This window comes from Rhinoderma darwinii, chromosome 11, assembly GCF_050947455.1.
Source record: "Rhinoderma darwinii isolate aRhiDar2 chromosome 11, aRhiDar2.hap1, whole genome shotgun sequence".
NCBI lineage: Eukaryota > Metazoa > Chordata > Amphibia > Anura > Rhinodermatidae > Rhinoderma > Rhinoderma darwinii.
The window spans coordinates 40887666-40915374 of NC_134697.1; the positions used below are offsets into that span (position 1 = coordinate 40887666).

The 27709-nt window shown below is 39.9% G+C and overlaps 1 protein-coding gene across 1 annotated transcript in view; it reads left to right on the forward strand.

Annotated features, from left to right (window-relative positions):
- The first annotated feature begins 310 nt into the window (after nucleotides 1-310).
- Nucleotides 311-27709, forward strand: part of TMEM26 (transmembrane protein 26) — a 49311-nt gene continuing 21912 nt past the window's right edge. The window contains exons 1-2 of the mRNA XM_075841145.1: nucleotides 311-732; nucleotides 25476-25554. Coding sequence (XP_075697260.1) covers nucleotides 542-732; nucleotides 25476-25554 — 270 coding nt within the window. The 5' untranslated portion in view covers nucleotides 311-541. The remainder of the gene's footprint in view (nucleotides 733-25475; nucleotides 25555-27709) is intronic.

Consider the following 27709-nt stretch of genomic DNA (forward strand, 5'->3'; position numbering starts at 1 on the left):
GCTCCAACGGAACCTATGAACAGAGTCCCAACGCAGATGTGAACAAAGCCTTATATACCACAGTAACTGGAAATAAGGAAGCTTCTAATCTAAACCAAATTTGAGACTTGCTGTTGAATCTAAAGAATGCAATTGTATGAACAAAACTAATAATTCACATAAAGTATCCAAAAAGTAAAATTAAAATTCTCTAGTTTAGATATTTAGGGATTAAAAAAGAAAAAAAATACTTCTAGTGGTAGCTATAGAAATGTGAAGAAATTACAAATGACTGTAGGAGGCTCATTCTCATTTTTTTCCTCCCTATAAATTAAGTACCATTCAGCTCAGGACAAGTTTTGCAGACACATAAGTTCAGGAACTCTGGAGGAGGGGCGGTTTAAGAGCAGCTATAGGCTTCTTTGTTGAAGAGGAAAAAGCATCTGCACAGATTCACATCACATATCCCCGGAGTAACTTTCCTGTCCTCCTTGAAAACTTCACTGGACTGAGAGAAAAGGAGACATTTAATAGGAATTACAAAAGGACAATCTGTAAGACCATGGAACTCAAAGTCCTCCTCAATGCAGTTCTGACTAGATTCCTATTCATACTTCACTCTGTAGTTGGAGTTTGGAGAGTTACTGTGTTAAAAAATGACAAGATGTACTGGCTGCTGGCTCTTGTCAACATTTTACTGTGCATTGAGATGGTGCTGACACTGAAACTCAAGAAAGGAAGAGGGCTGAGATGGTAAGTGAGTCTCTATACATTCTATTATTTCCATTATCTCAATGTTACAAATATTTTACTGTCTTTTTTATCATGTTGTTATGACATCTATGTGATCTGCAACACTGTCACAGTGTAATGATCAGCTGTTATAGAGATTATTTACTAGGAAGTTTCCGCTGAGGGGCATGTAGAAATTAATCATACTGATTGCCCTCCGTATTAATATAGTAACGTAACAAATTTATTATATATTGATGAATGGAGTAAGTGCATGCGTAATAGAAAAATACAATACAGTGCTACATTTATTGCTCAGTTTATTAAATACAGCAGAGCTATGTTTGTCATTCGGTGCAACTCATCATATCACAGTGTGTATTGGACTGCAGGTAGATGTATTGTATTATTGTACTTTAAAACTCTCTGTTTTATTGCATAGTATTACAACTATATTAACAATGTAAATACAATGCTTGGCAGTTTATATACACTCCTTTTCCTCCATGACACTGAGAAATGTAATAAAACATTTCTTTTATAACTACAATTTTTTACTTGAAACTTATATGAAACCGTTCTGGAGGATGCTCTGTTGGTGTTTTGCTTTCTAGACGCAGCATAAAAGTTTTTCAAAGTTTGATGTGTTTGGACAACTACATTTATGTACGATGATGCTACAAACGTTATACTTGGTATAGATGCAATGTAAATAAAATTATATTTCGTTTATGAATGTGACACATGAAAAAATTACTTATGTTTTGAGTGTTTTGAAATTAACAGAAAAAGGACATAAAATCTGAGGGTTTATGTTTTTATGGACCAGTCCAATTTTTTTTAGAATAATATACATGGATACAATCAGTATCTCACCATAATTGCTGTACCATACTCCCGTTGCTTACTTCTCTGTGGGTAAAATTTTGTGCTCAGGGCAGCAATAGTTACTATTCTCATGCTTTCCCCTTCTGTTACCTATGGGGGGGGGGGGCACATAGGTGGAATGATGTTTTACCCTGCTAAATTATAATTGGTGGCTCTTGCTGATGTCATTGATCAGAGTGGTATCTAAGCTTTCATTCATCCTGGGCAAAGATTCAGTCGTTGCCTAAGCTGAGGCAGAATGGCTTGCTGGCCCCTTCCTGGTATCTAGCATTTGAGACACTTGCCCCACTAGCCCCCTATCTTTACCCCTGTCATTGCTTTATAGATGTGATGTGATGAAATTCATTAGACTTATGGGTAACATTACCAAGTAGGCTACAATGGCTAGCTTTATGTTTTTGCATATAAAAGTTTTTGGAATATATTATATCTTTAGGAAACTTTTAAAACTGTTCGTACCCGTTCACCGTTAAATATTATAAGGCCTTAATTGAAGCTTATTTAATACAAGGAGCTCAAAGGGACGTCTGTCTCATTGACTATAATACCCTCAGTGAATTTAGATGCATGAGTAGATGAATGGGAGGACCTTGGCTGAGTACAGTACATTCATTTTAATTTGGCAAGTCCTGAGTGCCATTGCCCTGCAACAAGCAACTCAAGTCGTAGCTCTGAAAACAGCATATTCAGCATTTTTATTGACCCATGTAAATGAAGTAATGTTTTTTATTCTCAGCTCCCACACTGTGTACTTTTTCACTGCAATTAAATATAACAAAACTTCTATTCATGCAACACACTTTTCTGACAACATTTTACATTGGCTGTATAAAAACAGCTGTGGTGGCACTTCGCCATCATGTCACATTTCAGATGATAAATAATTAGCTTTTTGGACATTTGCACTTATATGTACAACTAAATAAAATGCATTTAGTTTAGAAGGGGTTTAATAGTGTGAAGCATAGATCTGCAGTGGGACAGCTATAGGAGTGCAAAACCCATCCTATTATTCTAAATCAACTTATTATCATACAATGTGGACCCATGAGAAGGCAAAACAACCCCAATCACGTAGTTGCCAATTATCCTCATGAAGAATGCCAAAATAATCTTTCAAACTTCAAATGTAGAAATCAGAAATAACCCCTTGGCGCCACAGCCTTTTTTTATTTTTTCGTTTTTCAGTTTTTCACTCCCTGCCTTTCATTAGTCATAAGTTAGTTCCCTGCGTTTATGCATTACACCTGAGTTAAGATGAAAGTTAAGAGTATCATAAAAATATCTTCATAGTTAAAGTTGACCTTAGGCTAGGGTATATACATTGTATTATAGTACCTCCTGGGAACCCTTACTCCACAAGTAGTTAAAGTTTAGAAATATTTATTTGTGGCTAGGAATTATAATGCACAACTTTCGCTCTTCGGTACAGGTCTGGAGGAAACGGTACACTAATGCTGAATGAGTTAAAGGGGTATTGCTATCTGATCCATAAATGTCTTACAGGTGGGAGTTCCAACTTTGGTAACCCATTCATTGAAAAAATTCAGATCCCCTGACCGCCATTCTATGAGGAAAAGGTTTCCATTCTTCTGTAGACTAAATGGGAAGCTCACCATGTAATTTGCATATAATGCCTACTTGTCGTGCCGTAGGTTAATTAAGCTGCACACATTGTGGCACGCTGTTAATGAATGGACCACATTACATGGGTAAAATTGAAACATGCACCCTGATAGAAACCATAAACTAGTAGTATGACCGAGAGTTGCATTTTTCTCTCTCCATTTTAGGGAAACATTGGACTTTTGATAGATCAAAAGAACCTCACCCTACTGACACCTGTTATCCCACATAACTCCAACACAATCTACCAATGCAGCTTACTGGACCCCCTCATATAGTTTTATTTTAAATGTATCTTAATGCATGGAAAGCATGCCATGTACAATCATGACTATTACACAAAGCCTTTTAAAAGTACAATAAGTTAAACTTACTGTCACGGCTGTGGGGTATGTGGACCCACTCGGCCACTCCGCCGTAGCGAAGAAGCAGATGGCCAAACAACAGTCAATAACAGTGTCTCGGATATGGGTACCTGGGTAAAAGATCAGGCAGGTACTCGAAGTAGCAGACACGTGGTGAAGTAGGCACAGATGATGCTTGACACCGGACGTGACAGATGACACCAGAGGTGGCAGATAGCAACAGACGTGGCAGATGAGGCACACACGACTCCCACAATAGGAAAAGGCAAAGAAATGGATTCAGCGCTGTATCTTTTTTGTCTTTTAAAATAGGAAACTATTTCCAAGTTTTATTGATTTAATGAAAAAATAAAAACAATGGTAATGCAGGTAGATATTCCCAAAACAAATGGAGGGATTGTGGCAGTGTGAGCGGTGCCTACGCGTTTCTGACGCCTACTGCGTCCTTAGTCATTAGCCATGACTAAGGACGCAGTAGGCATCAGAAACGCGTAGGCACCGCTCACACTGACACAATCCCTCCATTTGTTTTGGGAATATCTACCTGCATTACCATTGTTTTTTTACCATTGATTTTATTTTTTCATTAAATCAATAAAACTTGGAAATAGTTTCCTATTTTAAAAGACAAAAAAGATACAGCGCTGGATCCATTTCTTTGTCTTTTCCTGTATTCATACGTGTGCCGACACGAGGACCCGTGCGCGATTCCACACATCTGCGATAAGGTGAGCTGGAGGAACCCTCCCCAAGATTCTTCCCACAATAGGCTTAGGCTCAGGAACAAATACGGCAACAGGATACAGGAAGCAGGATACGGGAACACTGGGAGCAGGATACAACTAAGGGACATTTGCATAGACGAACACAGGAATACAAACAACACTCAGGCAAGGAGAGGAAGGGCAGAGCCCTTTTTAAAGTACAGGGTGTTACTGTTTTGATTGGAAACTTTAGACAGGTGCGCACGCTGGCCATTTAAGGCCGGGAGTGAGCGCACGCACCCCACAGGAGAGCACTGCAGCCGTGTGTGTCGGGGATGTCTGTGAGGAGGGAGATGCCGACATGATGATACAATCCTGCGGTCGCGGCTGCCGGTAAGTGGGACGTAGCAGGAACTGGAAGAGGAACAATGGATGTTGGCTGTAAACAATGAAGAATGGAGTATAGGCAGTAGATTCCCTTGTGTGGTTGTTGTAGAAGAACTTGGCCTAATGAAGAAGCTGCACCTAGTTGTCATGCTGAACAGAAATGAAATGACATAGGTAATTCTCCAATATTTGGTTAATTCTCTAAACTTGTCAGTAGACTGAGGATGATAGGCAGAGGAAAAGTCCAATTATATATCAAGGAGTTTACAGGGGGCTCTCCAGAATTTCGAAGTGAATTGTACCCCCCGATCAGACACGATACGGAGAGGCAATCCGTGCAGACGGAATATATGTTGTATGAAGAGATTAGCTAGACGAGGAGCTGAGGGGACACCAGTTAGTGGGATGAAATATGCCATCTTGGTAAAATGGTCTACCACCACCCAGACAGTAATGCATCCAGCCAAAGGAGGAAGGTCAGTAATAAAGTCCATTGCAATATGTTGCCAGTGGGCATTGTGTATTGGCAGGGGTTGGACCAGAGCAGCAGGTCTGGAATGAGCAGATTTATTAGAGGCACATATAGTACAGGAGGAGACAAAGTCCGCAACATCCTTAAGGCAGCGTGGGCCACCAGTATTGGCGTGCAATTAGGTCCCGAGTTTTACGGATGCCAGAGTGCCCAGCCAGTTTAGAACTGTGTCCCCAGCGGAAAATCTTTTTCCTGTCTACAAGATGAACAAAGGTCTTCCCATGGGGAATGACACTAATTTGAAGAGGATTGACGGAAATAACTCTGGAAAGATCTATAATGTATTGAGGAGTCTCTTCAAAGTCCACTGTTTCAAATGACCGAGACAGGACATCAGCCCTCACATTGTTGTGAGCGGGATGGAAGTGAAGCCCAAATGGAGTAATTGCGCTTTGCAGGAGAGAATAGTCTCGAGTAGTAGCCACACACCACTGCCTTACCCTTGGAGTTTCTCTGAAATAGAAGTGCACCTGCACCAACAGAAGAAGCATCAACCTCTAAAGAGAACTGTCAAGATATGACAGGAGGATGACGAATCGAGGCTGAAATGAAGGCACTCTTGAGACTGATAAATCCAGACTCTGCCTCCGGGGTCCACACTTTGGCGTTCACCCCCTTCTTAGTGAGAGCATTCAGCGATGAGGAGTTTGGGATAAATTGCAGGTAGAAATTTGCGAATCCCAGAAATCGCTGTATGTCCCGAAGACCCTGAGGACATGGCCACTCTAAGACGGACTTCACCTTCTCGGGATCCATCTTGAGTCCACGATCGGAGACAATGTAGCCCAGGAAAGGCAGAGAATTCTTCTCAAATATGCACTTTTCTAGTTTAGCATGCAGGCAATTCTCCCTTAGCCGCAACAGGACTTGGTGGACATGCTTCCGATGAGTTGTCAGATCTGGTGAGTAAATCAGAATGTCATCCAAATACACTACCACGCAGACATATAGGAGATCCCGGAAGTTGTGATTCACGAATTCCTGAAAAATGCTGGAACATTACATAGGCCAAAGGGCATCACAAGATACTCGTAGTGTTCGTCTCGAATATTGAATACGGTTTTCCTCTCGTCACGCTGACGGATCCGGATCAAGTTATAAGTCCAGCTTGGTAAAAATCTTGGCTCCTCGAATGCAATCAAAGAGCTCCGAGATTAGCAGCAAGGGATACTTGTTCTTAACCGTGATTTGGTTAAGACCACGGAAATCGATACAGGGTCAAAGAGATCCATCTTTCACAAAATATAACTTGGCTCCGGCCGGAGATGAAAACTTCCGAATTAACCTCCACTCAAGGTTCTCCGTGACATAGGCTGACATGGCCTGGGTCGCTGGCAAGGAGAGAGTATATACCCGTTCACGAGGACTTAAGGCATCTGGGAGCAATTCTATAGGGCAATCGTAGGGACGATGAGGAGGAAGGACCTCTGCTTCCTTTTTACTGAAGATGTCCGCAAAGCCGGCATAGTGTGTGGTTAGTCCAGAGAGCGACTGAGGCAGAGGAGACTGGATTGGACAAACCTGTGGTAGGCAGCGGTGGAGACACTTTGGAATCCATTGGAGGATATCTCTGGAGTTCCAGTCGAGAACCGAACCATGTAAATGAAGCCAAGGCAGGTCCAGCAAAATAGGGTTGACAGCTTTAGGCAGGACGAAGAAGACAATCTGTTCCGCATGGAGGATGCTGACTTGAAGTCTTTGCGGTTTTGTCATGAACAATATAGGATCGGGCAGAGGTTCTCCATTCACAGAGGCGACCGCCAGGGGTCTCTCTAGAGGAACCGTGTGCAATTGGAGACAATGTACTAGATCCTGCTGAATAAAGTTTGCAGCGGCTCCAGGATCCAGATAAGCAGAGACGTTATGTGATTTTTCCCTGGAAACAATGTTCACTGGAATGGACAGTTTGGGAGAGGATTTGGCAGTTGGCGTAATTCTACCTAGGGTTGTCTCTCCAACCAACCCTAGGCGCTGGAGTTTCCCGGCTTTTGTGGACAAAATGGCCTCTGAGGCGTCAATACAAACACAGTCCAGAAGTGTGACTACACTGTTTTTCTTGGATGGACAATTTGAGTCGGTCAATTTGCATGGGTTTCTCTGGCGGGATAACAAAAGAGGGCAGCAGGGGTCTCTGGTACTTGGGTGCCAGTTTAGGGTACTATCTGTCACGGTGAGCCTCCTGGGCCTGTTCCTGGATTCTCATGTCGATCCAGGTCGCCAACAGAATGAGGGCATCCAGGGAGGATGGGAGGTCACGAGCGGCAAGCTCGTCTTTAATCTTTAATTTGCAGAGACAGTCCCTGCCAGAAGGTAGCATCTAAGGCCTCATTGTTCCAAGCAAGTTCCACTGCCGGGGTGCGGAACTGGATAGCATATTCTCCAACCATGGTTTTGCCCTGACGGAGGCTCAGAAGAGATGCAGCTCCGGAAGATGACCGTCCAGGTGCCTCAAAAACTGTATGGAAAGTCTGTAGGAACAACTGCAAATTGGAAATCTCTGGACCCTCTCGTTCTCAGATAGGATTATCCCATGCCAGGGCCTTGCCAGTAAGGAGGGAGATGATGAAAGCGATCTTGGTCTCATAGGAGGGGAACAACCTTACTTGCAGCCCGAAGTGGATCTGTCATTGGGTAACAAAACCTCTGCAGGTCTTCGCATCCCCATCGTAGCAAGGTGGTAGCGGCAGAGAGTTTCTGGAGTCAGCACTGACAGAAGGAGCAGCAGGAGGAGGTACTGTGGTGATTGCAGTGGGAGTATCCAACTGATGCACGATGGAGTTCACTGCCTGTAGGAGCTGATCCTGCTGTGTGCGGAGGTCATGCATGTCTGCCTGCATCGCTTTAAAAGCCATTGTAGTCTTGGGCTGACCAGCAGGATCCATAGCCTGAGCGTACTGTCATCTCTGTGGGGTATGTGGACCCACTAGGCCGCTCCGCTATAGCGGAGAAGCAGCTAGCCAAGCAACAGTCAATAACAGTCTCTCGGATATGGGTACCTGGGCAGAAGATCAGGCAGGTAATCGGAGTAGCAGACACGTGGTGAAGCAGGCACAGATGATGCTTGGCGTAGCAGATGGACACTGGACGTGGCAGATGACACCAAACATGGCAGATGACACCAGACAAGGCAGATGACACCAGACGTGGCAGATGAGTCACACACGACTCCCACAATAGGCTTAGACTCAGGAACAAACACAGCAACAGGATACAGGATACGGGAAGCAGCATACGTGAGCACTGGGAGCAGGATACAACTAAGGAACCATTTCATAGACGAACACAGGAATACATACAACACTCAGGGGAAGAGAGGAAGTGTAAAGCCCTTTTTAAAGTCCAGGGTGTAACTGTGTTGATTGGGAAACTTTAGGCAGCTGCTCGTGCTGGCCCTTTAAGGCCGGGAGTGAGCGCATGCTCACCATACAGGACACAGGAGAGCACTGCAGCCGTGTGTGTCATTGTCTCTGAAGAGAGAGACGCCGACATGAATATACAGTCCTGAGGTTGTGGCTGCTGCTGGTAAGTGGCACAGTAAATGCTAAATGCAATGTGATTATGGAGAGGTGTAAATGTTATGGCCGCGGTCGCTTTCCGCTGACATAACACTTACACCTCACCATCATTGCATTTAGCATTTACTGTGCAGTAAGTGAGGATACATATAACGTCATACATGAACACTACCAGTGTAATCCACATTGCTCTCCTACCGTAAACAATATTTTGTTAACTTCATGTAAATTGTTCCCACAGTTTCACACGGAGAAAAAGGGATTTTTCTTTCATTCTACAAGTCACATAGAATTACCAAAGAAGGATAATGTGTGCTATCACTTCCATCAGTTCTTCCCATCTCTACATTTGTTTAGACCTACCGGGTTGTAGATGTTTCCAAAGATGATTCATTGATTTTTATCATGTCAGATGTATTTTTTACCTGACCTTCTGGAATTTTTATGTTCTACGTGATTAACACAAAATACTGTTTGCTCATTGCATGGACAAACTGATGTGTGATACTACAAGTAAAGCTTTATCACTATCTTTGGTATTATAATTGTAATTCTATCGAACTAGGAATTTACAGATAACATAACTTTGTGCCCATGGAACTTGTAATCTATTTCTCTACTATAGTGATTCACACAAATGGTAGGATCAGCTTGATGTAAAGCAAATATACTTATTGTTTTTGGATAGTAGTAAGAAGCCAGAATGCTTAGGGAAAATGCACTAAAATACCCATGAAACATATAAACTGCATGCATACTACATACATTTCACCAGTGGTAATAGGCAATATCTTATTCACTATTAGGGTATGTTCACACGTAGAGTCAAAAACTTCTCAAAATACAGAGCTGTTTTCAAGGGAAAACAGCCCCTTTATTACATTATTCATGTAATAAAGGTATATTGTAATAAAGATATTTGTTATTGAAAATTAGGTTGTGGAATATATGTATATATAAAGTAAGATTTGTAGTTTGGAATATTTTGTTTAGTCCACATTGGCATACCAAGCATATCCCTCTAATGCCATTTTTATACAGTTTTAATAAGGGTTTTTCCAATGTGTTATTAACCGGTCCTTCAAGAAGATTGATTGTAGGTATTGTTCATGAAAGTCTCCCCAACCAGCTCTCCATTGTGGTCCTTCAGCAAAAAAGATGTGCAGCAGGGCTATAATAAGGCATTATGGAATGCCCACTAAAATCAATGGATGCATATACCCAGGGACGTAACGGTACAGGAGCATCCGGGGCCTCATGCCACACAATTAAATGGTACCCCACCCAGAATGGACATTCCCAAGCATGGACCCCACCAAGCATGGACCCCACCAGATCAGACCCCAGATCAGACATAAAAAAGGCATATACTCACCGCTCCTGGCTTATCTTCAGGACCTGCCCTGGATCCCTACAGGCTGCCACATCTGGCACAGCACACAAGGTTTGTGCCGTGGTGCAAACAAGGTCCTGATGCTGGATGTTTTGTGCTGCGTCACATACAACATCCTGACGCTGCCCTGCGTCCCTGCGACGGCACGCATATACCATATGTTTTTTTTTATGTTCCACCAGTGGCAAGAACTGTAGCGGATATTGCTTCCAGCTTTAGCCAATAGCAAAGGGTCCATAGAGGGAGACCCCTCCATTAGATGAACACTTTTATAAAGTCATATGAGTTTATTTGAAAGCAAAAAAAATCATAATGATTTATTTATAGTAGGAAGCTAATTGCAACCCTGTGAAAATGTGTTTACCTGGAAATGTGCTTTAACAGTTTTTTTTCAGTCCAAGACATAGACCGAGGTCTCAGTGGTGTGTTTTCTGATCATCAGTGCCTAAATGGAATACCATTAATACTGGAAAAAAAAGGTGAAGACAAAAGGAAAGCACTTAGAAGCAACAATATCCTGCTCAACATATCATTAATGTTTTGTCTGGGAGCTTATGGAAATTGCTTGGAAAAACAAATGCTCACCAATAATAAAAATACAGGTTGAAGGGAAGGTCCACTTTTACAGCAATTTTTTTTACATTGTGCTAATGCATCTAAAATAAATAATGAAGCAACTTAAGCAAACTTTATTAGGAATCTCCTATTGTTTTGTGTCTACAGCACAAATAAAGCCTGTGTATCTGAACCTGCTGTCCTACTCTGTTCCATTTGTTCCCTATTTATTCTAACATAAATTTGGTAGGTTAGGCAGAGGTATGGGACAGATGGAGGGCAATAACACTGCAAGATAAGACAATCCAAATTTTGATTACAATCTTTTACCATTGAGTAACAAAGGTTTCCATAGGAGATGTAGACACAAAATGGGAGAACATTTTTTAATTTATGTTTCAATTGTTTTTATTAAAGTTATATGTGAAACACATATTGACATAGCATTGCAAAAGAGAATAGCAAAATCCACAGAGTGAACATATTCCTACAGTGTGAAGCAAGAAGAAACAAAAAGACCAGTAGGTGGTCTCAAAACCCATATGCAGGAAAGGCAGGGGAAAGGAAGAAAGAAAAGACAGCGAAAGTGAAAGAGAAGAAAAAAAAGGGGGGTTTAGAAAGAGAGAAAATGAACATTTCCGATCTCTCCGCTATCACGAGTTCCAACTGTGAAGCCCCTCACAAGTAGTGTCAGCATCCACCAAACCATCAAGGCGGAGCAGAGATTATGTCATGTCCGCAGAGTAAATTATCCAGGGAGACCAAATCTTCTCAAATAATTTAACTGTGATCTGAAGAATACTCGAAAGTTTCTCATTGACCATGATCCATGACAATTTCAGTTTCACATGATCTAGGCTAATTGAAGGAATATTCCATGCTCCCGAAATCGTGATTCTGGCAGCCAGAAACAGAAATTAAATTCCTTTTTTTAGCATGCTTAGGGATATTGGGAACTGATCTATCCAGTAATGCTTCCAAGCGGGATTTTCTAAGGGAGACGTAAGTCACTGTTTACAAAAAAAAAATAGAAGCGTATCTAAAAATGGGGTACTCTGGGACAAGTCCACCAGACATGCAGTAGAGTGCCTTCACCTCCTCAGCCACTGAACCAATGGGAGAAGGACCCAGGGAAGATCTGTGCCATCCTCTGAGGGGTCTAATACTATCTCATGAGGAGTTTATAATCGGATTCTGTTAGAGCCGTATTGATAGAGAGCTTGGCAAAAGATTTGGCCATATCTTCCCAGTCTCTAAAACAGAGCCAATATCCCCCTCCCATCGTCACATACGGTATAGGAGAGTTTGTTTTTCAGGGAAATAAATAATTTATTTAAGGTAGAAATATTACCTGGTCTACCCGGGTTGTTATAACAGACATTTTCAAAAACATTTCAGAATGAATGTTTATGTTTAAGGGAGACAAGAAAATGTTGAGTTTGGTGGAACTTAAAAGATTCAGAGGGAGGCATAGCATGTGTCAAGGAGAAATGGTCATGTGATTTAATGCCAGTACCATCGTCAAAATCAGCGATGCGTAGCAGGCCTTTATTTAACCACCACTGGAACACCCCTACACCGAAACCAGGTGGAAAATCTGGATTGCTAAGAAGTTGAGCAAGAGGGGTATGAGGCAAGCAAACCTGGTACTGCTGCGATAAGCGATCCCAGAGTGCCAAGGAGTAAGAGAGTGAAGGAAAAAGAATATCGGGCTGAGAGGAAAGGTTGGACCACATATGCGTTTTGATATTGAAACTTGGGGCCGCTCTGGCCTCCATGAAGCTGAGTCAATTGTGCTGCATAATAATATATTACTAGATGCGGTACTCCCAAGCCATCTGAGGGTCTGGGGCAAAAAGGGTTGTCTGAGGAATTCTCTTAAGTTTACTTTGCCAAATAAACTTGTGGGGCTGTGTCTGTAATGTTAGCAAATCATGAGTAGGTACTAAGAGGGGGAGCGTACCAAAGAGATACAGTATACGCGGCATAAACATCATTTTTATGGTGCATATTCTACCAAACCAAGATATTTGATATGACTTCCATAGCTGGAGATCCTCCACCAGCTTTTTCACTAACGGTGGGTAGTTGACCCTATGAGCTGATTTCATAGAGGGTGGAATACGGATTCCCAGATATGGGAGAGAAGTAGTAGCCCATCTAAAATCAAAAGTAAGCTTAAGTAACTTAACTATCTGAGCAATAACAGTTCTGTTGAGAGCTTCTGACCGAGTACTATTTATTAGATGGCCAGAGAGACGCCCAAAGATATCAAGAATCCCAAAAACCTTATGGAGAGAAGTAAGCAGGGAAGTAATAAATAATAAAACATTGTACGCAAAGAATGCACATTTGTGTTCATCCGTTCCACTAACTATTCCACGAATATTGGGATCCCTACAAAGCAGGTTTGATCGCCAACGCGAAAAGCGCTGGGCTCAGAGCGTATTCTTGTCTTGTACCTTGAGGGACCTGAAAAGGGTCCGATTTAAATCCTCCAATGCAGATCTAAGCAGTGAACATTTTTAATTTAGACTACTAACCAAATTGCTTAATTTTTCCATTTTAGATGCATTGGAACAACCAAAGAAATGGTTACGACAGTGTAATATACACTATTTGCCAAAAGTATGTGGACACCTATTTATTTCATTTGTGTGTTTCACAGTCATACAATATCCATAAATAAACATTGGTAGTAGTAGTAAGGATAGTACTGAGGGGTGCCACCTTTTCCACAAGACAGTTTGTGAAATGTCAGATCTGCTAGATCTGTCCCGGTCAACTGTAAGTGCTATTACTGTGAAGTGGAAATGTCTAGGAGTAACAACAGCTCAGCGGTAGACTATGCAAACTCACATAGCTGTGCCGCAGAGTGCTGAGGAGCATGGTACATAAAAATCGGCTAACCTCCTTTGCATCACTCACTACACAATTCCAAACTGCATCTGGAAGTGACATCAGCGTTAGAACTGTGCGTCAGGAGCTTCATGAAATGCATTTTCTTGGTCAAGCAGCTGCAAACGAGCCTAAGGTCATCACCATGTGCAGTGCCAAGTCACTGAAATAGTGTAAAGCACCTGGAGCAGTGGAATGGAGCAATGGTGGTTCTGGAGTGATGAATCACATTTCACTATCTGGCAGTCTGCTGTACGAATCTGGGTTTAGCAGATACCAAGAGAACGCCACCTACCGGAATGCATAATGCCAATGTAAACTTTGGTGGAGGGGGGATAATGATCTAGGGCTGTTTTGGGGGTTTGGGCTAGGCCCTTTATTTTCTCTGAAGGGTAATGTTAATTCTACAGCATACAAAGAAATTTTTGACAATTATAAGCTTCCAACTTTGTTGTAATAGTTAGGGAAAGGCTTATCCTCTTCCAGTATGATTGTGCCCCTGTGCACATAGCGAGGTCCATATAGACATGGTTGGATGAGTTTGGTGTGGAGGCCCGACCTTAACCCCATGAAGTATCTTTAGTATAAATTGGAACGCCAATTGTGAGCCAGACCTTATTGTTGAAAAACAACTGCCTGACCTCACAAATGCTCTTTTGGCTGAAAGGAAATTCCCACAGACACTCTCTAAAATCTTGTGGAAAGCCTTCCAAGAAGAGTGGAGGCTGTTTTAGCCTAAAAATGTTGACAAACTCCATGTTAACGTTCATGGTTTTGGAATGGGATGTCCAACAAGCTGATATGGGCGTGATGGTCAGGGGTCCTCATACTTTTGGACAGATGGTATACTTACAGTATCTTATTAATGCTCTTCTGTTCCTGCGCTGTCAGTTCTTGGTTCTATCTATTTAAATGTGAATGTGATGATGCGACATGGATGAAACCTCACCACAGCGGGCATCAATTCCCAGCTATTTAATTTCTAATTTTATTATTTTGTTGTCTGCAATGAAACACGTAAGACAAGTTTACCAATCAAGTACACAAGTAATTCAAGTACATGATGTCTAAAATGAAAATGAATACAACAGACTTGGTTCCAGATAAAGCCGATCACATTAATTATAATAAATGGATTAGACTCCTTTGCAAAACAGTCTATCAGGCTTTGTAGTAAAATACCAGCATTACCACCACATCAGGTGACATCAAAGTTTCCAAATTTGAAAAAAAGGTTATAAGCAACATTAGAAAATCGCTACATACCAGCACCATCTTCACCCAAATTAGAGAGGGGTCCACAATCAATATTTTGCCCAGATGCCTCAACCAATGTTAATTACTTCATATAGTATAGTTAGCAGAATTAGTCTTTTGGTAGCAAGAGCGTTTTATAGTCCAACGAGGGGCTGTAGGGAATCTAAATCCCTACTGTTGCCTCTATCTATATATCTGCCTACTGATAAAAAATATATATACTGTATTTCATTTCGGTGTTGGCTTAGACAAAAATTCCCAAAGCATTCTATACATGTTACTGTGAATGTTAAGATAAAGGTCTGAGCAGCTGTAGATCTTTATATAAGGAAAATAATATGAATACAATTTTGTATAACATCATCTATATGAACTAAAATACTATAATTTTCTCAGAAGTGGAAGATAGTTGATACAGATTTAATTAATTACAAGAAGTGAGGTGGTTTCCAAGTTTTTGGAAGCAGTGTCTCTTGGTGGAATGTGGTTTGGCTCAGAGCATTAGAAGGCAGGACGATTTGTAGGAATTAATGAAAAACAGAAGTAACTGTGACTTGCCTAGAGGATGATGTTTCACATCTGAAATCCTGTTGGAGTCTTAGGAGAAATTACCAAATAATAATTTGAACCATCCCATTATAACAAAACTATGGAATATACTTAACTTATTATAGCAAAGCACTATTGTAGAAAAACTATGAGGAGGCTCATATCGCATAACTATAAATCTTCCATTCACACAGACAATATGTGTGTAGATAGATAGATAGATAGATAGATAGATAGATAGATAGATAGATAGATAGATAGATAGAGAGATTGATAGATAGATAGAAAGATAGATATGTTGTTAACTTATGTTAACAGTTGCCAGAAGTGCCCGATGAAGGTCTAAATTACGACCGAAACGTCGCACTAAACCTCTGGCATCGACTATTGATAAAATAAAATTTAAAGATTTGCTAAAATCACTAACTGGTGTGCAGAATACTTCTTTGCTAGTTGCCAGAAGTTCACTGACCATAAAAAATGATGGTCAAGTACTTTTATACAGTTCACAGAACTCTCTGGTGACTGCTTAGATTATTGTGATTTGCAGTTGGAAAACTTTATACTGGATATATTGCACATATACTGTATAATGGAGTGTAATTAAATATACAGTATATTGGTGAGATGAGGTTATTTCTAACAAGTTCTCCATTTGGAGATAAAAAACCGAGATAGGTATATGTGGCTTTGTGCCATAGCAAGTTCCCACAGTGCCCCCATAACAGTGCCACCCAAAGGGCCTTCTTTATATTGCTAACCACGGTGTCCCCATTAAGTGCTAGCCACAGTGCCCCCATTACAGTGCCAGCCAAAGTGCCCTTCTTGCATGGCACCCTCATAAAATGTGACAACCGCAGTTTTATTCACATTCACAAGATGATTTTCCTCCAATAGCAGAAAGCTACAGTCAGTTACCACTCACATCAGTATGTTGTAGAAGTTTGCAGACACTTTTTATACGTTTACCCTAATGAAATCTAAAATATTTCAATAAATGGACAAAGAATAACAATGTAAGAACTCTATTACATCATATTAAACACTGTAACCTGAAATTCCTGCTTGATGCGTTCTTTTAAATACCCACTTGCACATAAAATGTCAATTACGAAAAACACATAGATGCCACCGGTGCCATTGTCTGATCCGCCATATTTCTCAAATAAAATGTTAGATTCTAGACATATTAAAACTCAGAGATGCATATTTTGTTAAAAAAAAAACTGAGTAAAGGAGGTCTTACATACACCCCAATAAAAAAATCTTTCCTATTAAGGAACATAAGCACAGATTTACTGTAATTACAATTTTGCTTGAGTATTAGGGAGTTACATAATGAGTGATACCCTAATGTATGTCCATTACCCAAATGGCCCTCTTTATAAGGAAGAGTAATTTAGTTAATAATGTTAGTACAATTTCCTGTTGCTTGTATCCCCATGGACATTCGACAGTAAACAGCAACAACCGGACATCGCTCACACCGCTATCAACATTAAGGTCGCAGTTTGGTTAATATAAGTACAGTACAGAAATATTTCACTATCTTTCCTAACGTCAATTTACCCCCACCCCTACATTATCCGTTTACAACTGAAAAAAAGAATTTCCTCTGCAATAAAAATAATTTTGAAAAAAAAAAAGAAGGGAAGAATGAGATGCCTAGAATTTAAGAAAGCTTTCATCACAACTCCAGATCCCCTATTAGGGCATAGGCAGGTCATAGAGTGATTTCTACCATTTGGGAGCCCCTTTATGAGTCAGCCAGAGCGGAGAGCCAGTAACAAGCAGCCGCTCTTGTTCTGGTGGACTCAGGCAGTATGCACAAAATGATGCACAAAATGCTGTCTGAAAATGTCTAATAATGCTGTCAGGAAAAAAAATCAGCTGTTTGCCAAGTGCCTAGGGAGAAGGACCATAAACCATCACCTGATTGGCGTGACAGCTTTGAGACAACTCTTACAATTTAAACAGCATGATCTGCATCACGTGTTTCTTACACGGCCACCATCAGGGCAGTACAGATGGTACTGCAGTCAGCGCCTAGGTTAATGTGGGGCCATGACATTTACTGAATAGGCTCCATTTACTAGGCACTAATGTGCAAACAACAACACCCTCCATAAGATGTCCACCAAATGTATATTATAGGATGCAAAATAAAGTATAGGAGGTGTGGGACAGAGTTCATTGGGGCCCTGGCCATTTGACTATATGAGGGTTAGATATTTTGAATGGTGGCCCTGGTTTCTTAACAGAGTTAAAAGAGAAAGTAAGGCTGGATCACACGACCATGTTACATCCGTAATGGACGGAACGTATTTCGGCCGCTAATCCCGGGCCGAACACAGTGCAGGGAGCCGGGCTCCTAGCATCATAGTTATGTACGATGCTAGAAGTCCCTGCCTCGCTGCAGGACAACAGTCCCGTACTGTAATCATGTTTTGAGTACGGGACAGTTGTCCTGCAGCGAGGCAGGGACTCCTAGCATCATACATAACTATGATGCTAGGAGCCCGGCTCCCTGCACTGTGTTCGGTCTGGGACTTCCGGCCGAAATACGTCCGTCCATTACGGACGTAATGTGCTCGTGTGAATCCAGCCTGAGAATTGCTCTGTGTCAATATTTGGCCTTAGGCAGGTTGTCACTTTCCTTCTAAACATGAAAGACTCATGCTGAGTCCCTGCCCAGGCTAGGAGATATTTGACTTTGGTGCTTTTCTGAGTAGTTTTCTAGTCCCTTATTAGGAGCTTCCTCTGGACTAACAAAAAAAAGCATTTAGGATTTTTTTTTTAGCTTTTTAATGGTTCCCTGAAGCTGTATTTATACATTGAATGCAAGTATTCAGTTGAGTTGCTCTAACCTGATGTGAATTTGTTGCTATTTGGTTATCCTATAAACACACATTTTTATACTATCGCACCATCTTTTTTTTTTCTTTTATTTTGCTACTGCTGTTATCATTACATATATATGTGAAATGTCACAAAAGTCCGCCGTGATGTGTAATAAAACAGGCTTACAGCACATTACAAAAATACTTCAAATACAGCTGGCTCTGTAAATACAGTATCTAAGATATATTCCGGTAATCAAAATGAAATGTTTAAGAAAGTTTAGATGTGACCCCTGGCACTGGGCATGTCGACTTATCAGTGGGTAGCAGATTTTCTGCACAATATAGTAATGTTGAGTATGTAGCCAGCAAAATAACCTGTCCTTTTCACATCTGTATGATATTAACACTAATTATATCCAGATGGGGAAACTCGGCTGCGGAAATTAAAGCAATACATGATGTACAGTCATTTGTAATAATGGAAAAAAAAGTTTGACAAAAACCCAGAGAGGTAAATTTTTTATTCGCTATTAGAAATTATTAGTGTACAGTATATGAATTTATTTGTAAGAATCAAAAATCTCATACCATCATACAGGATATTACAGATTATATTTAAAGTAAATGTCCATTTTTGAATACAACTTAGTTTTTCAAGTCCAGGATTCTGTGTTGATAAAAATCAGAAAATATCTTTGTAGGGCCAGAACTTTATTTTTTTATTCTGTTACTGACCTCCAAATCACCTGCTTCCCTTCACACAGCCATATGAAATGGTCAAATTCGGACTGCCTGCAGCCACCCATAGAAGGAGCTTAGTGCATGCAGATCTATACAGCTCCCATTGAAGTTTTAAGCTCTCTGCTTGTGATGAGCAGCATTTATTTTTATAATGTATCCTATTTTTTCTTATTTATCTTTATTATATTATGACATGTGAAGAAAAAAAAGCAGTGGATTTGTACTTCTATACCAGAAAAATGTAGCTCTGACCCTCGTAAAGATACAGTATATTATGAAATCAATCAGCACAGAATGTTGAACCTAAAATGAAATAGTGGACATTCACTTTACATTTATACCTGAAAACTGGATGCTTAAAACTTTGATAGCCTGCTTAATGTATTACCTAATATCTGCATCAGGTATTTATGTTTTAATGAGTTATGTTGTAGGGGGTATTCACAAGCCACAATAATAATCATAACACTGAGCAGGACTGAGCCTGCTTGTATAGGTAGTAACACAATATGTTTTCGCACTGCACAGTAAAAACAACAAACAGGGAAAACAGCAAACTAAGGCCACATGCACACGACCGTGCATGTAAGCATGGCGGGCACGGCAGGCCGTACAAAGTATGGGGGCACGGCCCGTAAAACGCAAAAGATAGGACATGTTCTATCTTTTGCGGTACAGTTCTACGGCACAGACACCTATCCGTAGCGATATGGAAAGGCGTCCGCGGCCAATAGAACTGAATGGGTCTGTAATTGCGGACCGTATTACGGTCCGCAATTACGGAGATTTTTTACGGTCGTGTGCATGGGGCCTAAGGAAGATATTTAACACTAGATTTTACATTTACTGACTATATATAGTCACTGATTATTTCCAAAGCTAGTTTAAAAGAAAAGTGACTAAACTGCTGTATTTAAATATAAAGAAATAATACAAATTCTATCTCTAACAAAAAAAATAAATCTAAATGACAGAATCCAAGAGAGGATACCTCAGTACCACATATCCTCTTAAAGGGAATGTGTTGCCAGAAAAACATGTTTTTTTTAAAAAAATTAAACATTTAGTGTGTGGGTGATTAAACACTGTTCAAATTTTTTTTATTTTTTTGCACGAGTCCAGGTAATATTATAAATTATTTCTAATTTATAATACTACCCATTTTTGGTCACTAGATGGAGCTGTTCCCAAAATTGCAGCATTGCAACATTGGGTTAAAAGCCCTCGCTCTAGTGAGCTCTCAGCATCCCCCCCTCCTTTATCCTGGCTAGTGCCGGGATAAACGAGGGGTTTGAACGATGTAACCTCCTACACTGTGTGTCGCCATTTTTTGAGCTAACCCACAGTGTAGTAGGTTTACATACAGTAGTAAACACACACAAACACGAACATACATTGAAATCTCTTACCTGCTCCTGCCGCCGCGGCTCCCTCCGGCCCGTCCGCTCCGTTTGCTGCCGCTGGTGCAAGTGCACAAATCCGGAAGCCGCGACCGGAAGTAGTAATATTACTGTCCGGCCGCGACTTCCGGTCCACAGGAAAATGGCGCCGGACGGCGCCAGTTTCGAATAGGACTGTGTGGGAGCGGCGCATGCGCAGTTCCCACACAGACGCCGTACACTGCAGTCAATGGGACGGGAGCCGTTCGCAGTCCCTATGGGACTGTGGCTGCCGTATTCCATGTCTGTATGTGTCGTTAATCGACACACACAGAAATGGAACAAAAAATGGCAGCCCCCATAGGGAAGAAAAAGTGTAAAAATAAGAAAAAGTAAAACACAAACACACAAATGAATATAAACGTTTTTAATAAAGCACTAACATCTTTAACATATAAAAAAATAATTTGTGATGACACTGTTCCTTTAAGACATTATACATTATAGAGACAGCAAGTTTACACATGTTAAGAAATTTCTGTTTGGAAGGCTTATCCTTGCATGTATTCTTCTCATAGTTACATAGTTGATAAGGTCCATCACAACCTATGATACAATTTACAGGAAGGCAAAAATCCCTATGAGGTTGATGCCAATTGCACTATATTAGGAGAAAAAAATACCTTCCCAACTCCAAATATGGCAATCAGAATAAATCGCTGGATCAACGTCATCTCCAAAAATGTAGTACCCATAACCTGTAATATTATTTTTAGAAAGTCTTCCTGGCCCTTTTTGAACTTATACAATGAATCAACCATTTCAAAATTGTGTGGCAGAGTCTCATAGTCTCACTGCTCTTACAGTAAAGAATGCCTGTCTATGATGTCGGTGAAACCTTCTTTCTCCTGGAACACATATATAGAATTTTCCAAACTTCCACTAGTGGCAATCTTAAGATGGCAATCTTTGTCCATTTATCCACCATATTTTGTATGCCCAGTACTAATGTACAATCGAAACTGCCTTTTATGTCTGTTTTAAAAATTAGAGCTTAATACTATCACCCCATGCCAATATAAATGCCATTTTGGGCATCTCCACAATGTGGATTAAGTTTGCTTTAACTATTTTACATCTTGGGCAATGATCTATAGTACGATATCACATACGTTTAATTTTTCCACTATTGGGTTTTGACAATTGGGAGGAAAAGGATTTGATAAGGTTGATAAAAGATGTATAAGGTATCTAATATAATGGAACATTCCGGTCAAAAAGCCAGTTCATAAGTGTTTTGATGCGCGACCACCGCTCCATTCATTCAGGGGATTCGGGACCCCCATTCTCTTATTCAGTGGGGGTATGTGTTGGACAGGTGATAAGCTGTTGTCGTGGGATAACCCCTTTAAGGAAGTGCAGTTTGACAGTTTGGGAAGGCTGAATTTTAAAGTACAAACTTTGCACATGAAGAGAGGTATGGCGAAGATCTGTTCAGAAATCAAAGGTTGAGACAGCCACGTCACCATGGAAAATTATAAAAAGAGAATGAGAAAAAGATACTGAAGAAAGAAATGTAAAAGTTTGGCAAAACATAATAAGTAGAATTCTTATGGTGTCAATGTTCACTTCCCAATGTACCTCGCAGCTAGATTTGCTAGGCTATTTCTTAGGGACTTTCATGAGAGTAGAACTTACCACATTGAAGAATGCTGGAAATCCAAACATATGACAGAATATTTTGTGAAAAATATTTAATTTGATGTCAGGAGTCCAAATTGAGTTAGTGGCTTACAGTAATAAAATAACAATACTTTTGAAAAAAAAATATAAAAATAATAATAATAATAACAATTAATAAATTATGTTTAACAAAGTAAAAAAAACTGTTTATAACCTTATGCCCCATATGTACTACAGCCTATACACTGGTTGTTAATAACATAGACTATTTATATTTTCTGTATTTTTTGCTTTTTAATTGCTATTTCCATTATGTAAATATCGGGAGATGCATATGACATTTCCTACTTTTAGGGAAATGGTTTATTGGGAATATTTGATGTCATTGGAGTTAGAATTCATAATTTTTAAGGCAGTGACTACTTATAGTTTAGCTTGAAAATTTAGAAATTAGGCAACAGAACCAGAAAAGACTTGAGACTTCCTGCAGCCTTCACAAAAAGATACCAACAAGTCTATACTTTCTTTGTATATTTCTCTGTGGTATGCACTGGTAAGAAAATAATGTTATGGAGCTTACATGCCCTTGCCGGATTTATCTTTGTCTTTACTTTTTTAGAATTGAGCAGCATGGATATTGACCATCACGTTATGTTAATCTTTAAATTACAGGTAATTTAAGTGACAACGGTATATATATATTTTTTTCTTGTGCACCACAGAGAAGAAGATATTCGGATTTTAATCTCAGCTTGTATAGATAAATACTTCTAATGGATTTATAGTGTGCCACAGTTATAAACGCTCAGAAAGTTTACAAATTCAAGGACAAGCAGCAAGCTAAATGTTGGATGTGTTACATGGTGACTCACACAATGTATAAGACGTGGGGAGATGCATTTTAATGACCAATATCAGATTTCAGCTTTGTACATGGTTTCCTGTGGGAACTGTCAGCTTCTGTTTTAGTTCTTTTTCATTTGTTAATACATTTTAATTTATTCTGTCCTTCTATACCTTATTAAAACACATAGAAATCTTATAGATGTGGGTGTCGTCTGAACATGGTGGAGAGAGGTTACATTCTGCCTGATGTCCATGACAGTGGATATAATTCCAGGATCTCTCTCATTGCTCCTGATCCCCTAAAATATGCCAAAGGGAACAAAAGCCGAACATCTTACCACTCCTCTGACACACTTTGCCCTTCTCCCTTTGGATGAAGCCCAACTTCCTCCTGAACCAACACGGCGCCCGAGTCTGCCTCGATCAAACCACCAGCCACGCAGAGCTCTACTGATCTTATAAGCCTAGCCAGCCAATCCCTGCAATCTTCAAAATGCCAAAAAAATGGAAGCTGAACGCCTCCAAACATCTGCCCATTTATTTCAATGGGAAAAATGGTGTTTCGTTCAGATGGGGTGTTTTTTTTACGCTGCTGTTCGAAATAACGGCGCGTATAAAAAGACACCGTAAAAAGAAGTGCATCTCACTCCTTGAGCTTTTTTTGGAGTCGTTTTACAATGTGTCAATAGAAAAACCGCACCAAATACGGCTAAAAAAAATTGCATCAAAATATGTTTGATGCTTTAAAAACGGATGAAAATCAGACGCCGTTTTCCCTTGAAAACAGCTCCATATTTTACAGCAGTTTTTACTTTAGCATGTGAACATCTTGAGAAATATAAGCAATATGTATAGGATGTAGGATGTGTGGCTGACATTTTATGATGGTTTGGCAGAAGGTTCAGTCTACTTGAGCACTCTGCCAGATCACTAACCCAAGGAAGCTACATTTTACATCCTACAGTTCTCCATTTACCTTCATTCACCTGTAGCCGGAGGCTAACAAAAATTAACTTGAACCTTGACAAGAGTTCCATCGGAACATCTGAAGTTCTTCATATGAAGGCTGATATTCATAAAAATATGAGATCATTCATCAGATTGGAGGTATAGTTAGTATACTTAGTATCTTTGCCAAAGTTATTACTTTAGTACGGAGGGAAAGTAAGTATGTGATGCCTAGTATTATTTTCCAGACCTGGGAACAGATGTTTAACATCAAGATTGTCGATTTATGATTTTTCTTTTGTGTTGTACAAATTTGTATTCAGCTCTGTGATCATTGCTATAAAGTCAATGCTCTTAATCACAGATACATAGATTTTCTATTATAATACTTTGTGATATTATTAGTGTTTAATAATCCATACAGACCTGAGCTACTGGAGCTATAAAAGACTAAATCACTAGGTTGGAGATTCTGCATTTATTGGTTGGATACATTTACACAGTCATATTTTATCTTTATAAGGAATATTATAGCAGCTATTATTATAAGATAATTACTTGGCCTCTATACAATTTTAAAAGAACATTTTATACAGTGGATATTGAAATCCCCTAACTGTACTGGAGTGGTGCGCGGATATATGTGGTTAAACATGGATGGAGTCCCATGATTGGAAGTGGTTACCTGATCTCATCTATCTATGGGACGTTCTGTTAAAACCAGTTATTTTGATATGATTATGTAAAAAAACAGCAGGATATTTCACACTTGATCTAAATAAAACGTTTGCAATTAGTCTTCGGTTAATATTTGGCCAGGGTAATATCTTCAAGGAGTTTGTATATTTCACAATATTTCAAGTGATTTTTTTCTCGATACTCCAGTTTCCTCTGATACTCCTAAGACATGCCTTGGTTATTGGATTGTAGTCCATACTGAGGACAAGGCGTTAGTGCATTCTCAGGTTTGTACAGTGGTGTGGAATATTCAGGCAGCATATTAAAAAGTAATAATATTATCCCCCCGATACTTGATTCCTTAAAAGGATCGGCAAAAAGGCTTCTTTACCTTGCATATTTGTGAGTAGCGAAAATACTTGACTGAAGATAGTGAAAATACTTCGGCAAGCTTGCATTTCAATGGATAATTAGTTCTTTGTATATTTACACACTTGAACTATCTGAAATTGTATTGTTTCCCATTAGAGACAACATTGGTGAGATACAACAATTTTACCCATCAGAACTAGCCTCTAGTTTTTCACTTTTAGCGGTTTTCCATCAAACGTATCAACTAAGTATACGTGAGGATTGGTGGGGAACTACCATCAATCCTGGCATATCTGGTTGATATTCCATAAAAGTGTCTCATGGGGAAAACCCATTAAAGCTTTCCACTGGTTACCTTAAATGGCGCACAGTGCACCCATTAACATGCCTTTCTCATTCCATTGTTTTATATAGGTTTTATATAGGTTTGTGTGTGTGTGTTAGTGTGTGTGTGTGCGTGTGTGTGTGTGTGTAGTGTAGATCATAGGTGGCAACTTAACAGTTACTATAACTATTTACGCAGGTGGCTCCCATGCTTGGCCAGTACGCATTTGTAATGGTATTCTTCCTTTTTATTTCAATGTTTTTATATCTTCTATCCACAGGGTCTCTCCTCCAATATTCTGCTACTTGTTAAGCATAGTACCATCTCTCTGGCTTCTGGAAATGAACGCTGATCTTCAGGTAAGTGTGATATACTCTGTAGCTCTCTCAGGCTTTAATAATGTGGATATTTATACAAATCAGAGCTCAGGAACATAGTGGTATAATCAAATCCACCCATTGGCTTGTAGATACACCATCTGAAGTATGTGGGCACCTGACTATTACACTTATTTGAGCTTGTTTCACATCTCATTTCATGAAGCTAACGACACACAGTTCTTGTGCTGATGTTACAATGCTGATGTGCTGATGTGGAGAGCGACTTACAACTAGTGTCTCTCCCTCTGAAAGAGAAGGTACATCCGTGCATTACATGGACAGCACTGTGTAATGGGTACCATGGAATGTTTAATTTCCCCTGTGGTGGCACTGCAGGGAAATCAAACAAAATATAGCTAATTGTTCTGGGTCCCGGTTGCAGAACCCTCTGTTATCAGCTCACCATCACGATACCCAGAAGAGTAACTTGAAAAGGCTGGGCCCCATGTCACATTTGTTAATGACCCCCTCCAGCAGGATCATTTACCAGCTCTATGTAAAAATGAAGACTGGATATAATATTTTTTTTACCCCAGACCGAACCAAACCGAATATACCAGTGGTCTTCTCAATCATTTTCACTTCTGGACACCGGAAGATCAATTGCACAAGCCCAAAGTGTACATTTTTTTAAATCAAAGACCGTATAGTTATGAGACAACTTTTAGAACACATGATATGCTTAGACAGGCTGTCTCAGCAGTACACTGTTCCTAGATATTATTTTAATATGGAAATCAGCATTGTGGTGCTGGAACCTGTATCCATAAATGCATCTGCCCTTCCCTCAAGTAATTTGCTCTGTTATAAATGCTAATGTACTGTATATATGATAGATTACCTCTAATAGTACAGTCATACACTTACCAAATCATACCACTATACAAAGGCCAAATAATACCTCAATACCATCACCACATATATCTATCAGAAAGAACAATAAAACCAATAATGTTACCATACAGTGCTCATACAGTGGTCACATACCAGTTCTATACTTGCACTCTGCAGAGAGTGAATACAATGAAATTAATACAGTACAATTAAATCAAATGCAAAAATACAAAATGAAAGGCAGGTGGCCAAGGATAGTAAAACAAATCCCAAAAAATTCTTCAAGTATATAAATGTAAAAAAGCCAAGGTCTGAATATGTAGGACCCTTTGATAGTGGTAATCGGGAGTTGGTCACAGGGGACCAAGAGAAGGCAGAGTTACTAAATGGGTTCTTCAGCTCTGTATATACAACAGAAGAAAGAGCAGATGATGTAGCCGGTGCCAGTGCTGTTAATATATCAGTTGATATACTGAATTGGATGAATGTAGATATGGTCCAAGCTAAATTAAATAAAATAAATGTGCACAAGGCCCCGGGACCAGATGGGATACACCCTAGAATTCTTAAAGAGCTTAGTTCAGTTATTTCTGTCCCCCTTTTCATAATATTCAGAGATTCTCTAGTGACTGGTATAGTGCCAAGGGACTGGCGCATGGCAAATGTGGTGCCTATTTTCAAAAAGGGCTCTAGGTCTTCCCCGGGTAATTATAGACCAGTAAGCTTAACATCCATCGTGGGGAAAATGTTTGAGGGGCTATTGAGGGACTATATACAGGATTATGTGACAATAAATAGTATTATAAGTGACAGCCAGCAGGATTTTACTAAGGACAGAAGTTGTCAAACTAACCTGATCTGTTTTTATGAAAAGGTGAGCAGAAGCCTAGACAGTGGGGCCGCTGTGGATATAGTGTTTTTGGACTTTGCAAAGGCATTTGACACTGTCCCTCATAGACGTCTAATGGGTAAATTAAGGACTATAGGTTTAGAAAATATAGTTTGTAATTGGATTGAGAATTGGCTCAAGGACTGTATCCAGAGAGTTGTGGTAAATGATTCCTACTCTGAATGGTCCCCGGTTATAAGTGGTGTACCCCAGGGTTCAGTGCAGGGACCACTATTATTCAACTTATTTATTAATTATATAGAGAATGGGATTAATAGCACTATTTCTATTTTTGCAGATGACACCAAGCTATGTAATATTGTTCAGTCTAGCGTGAATTGCAAGCGGATTTAAACAAACTTAGTGTTTGGGCATCCAGTTGGCAAATTAAGTTTAATGTAGATAAATGTA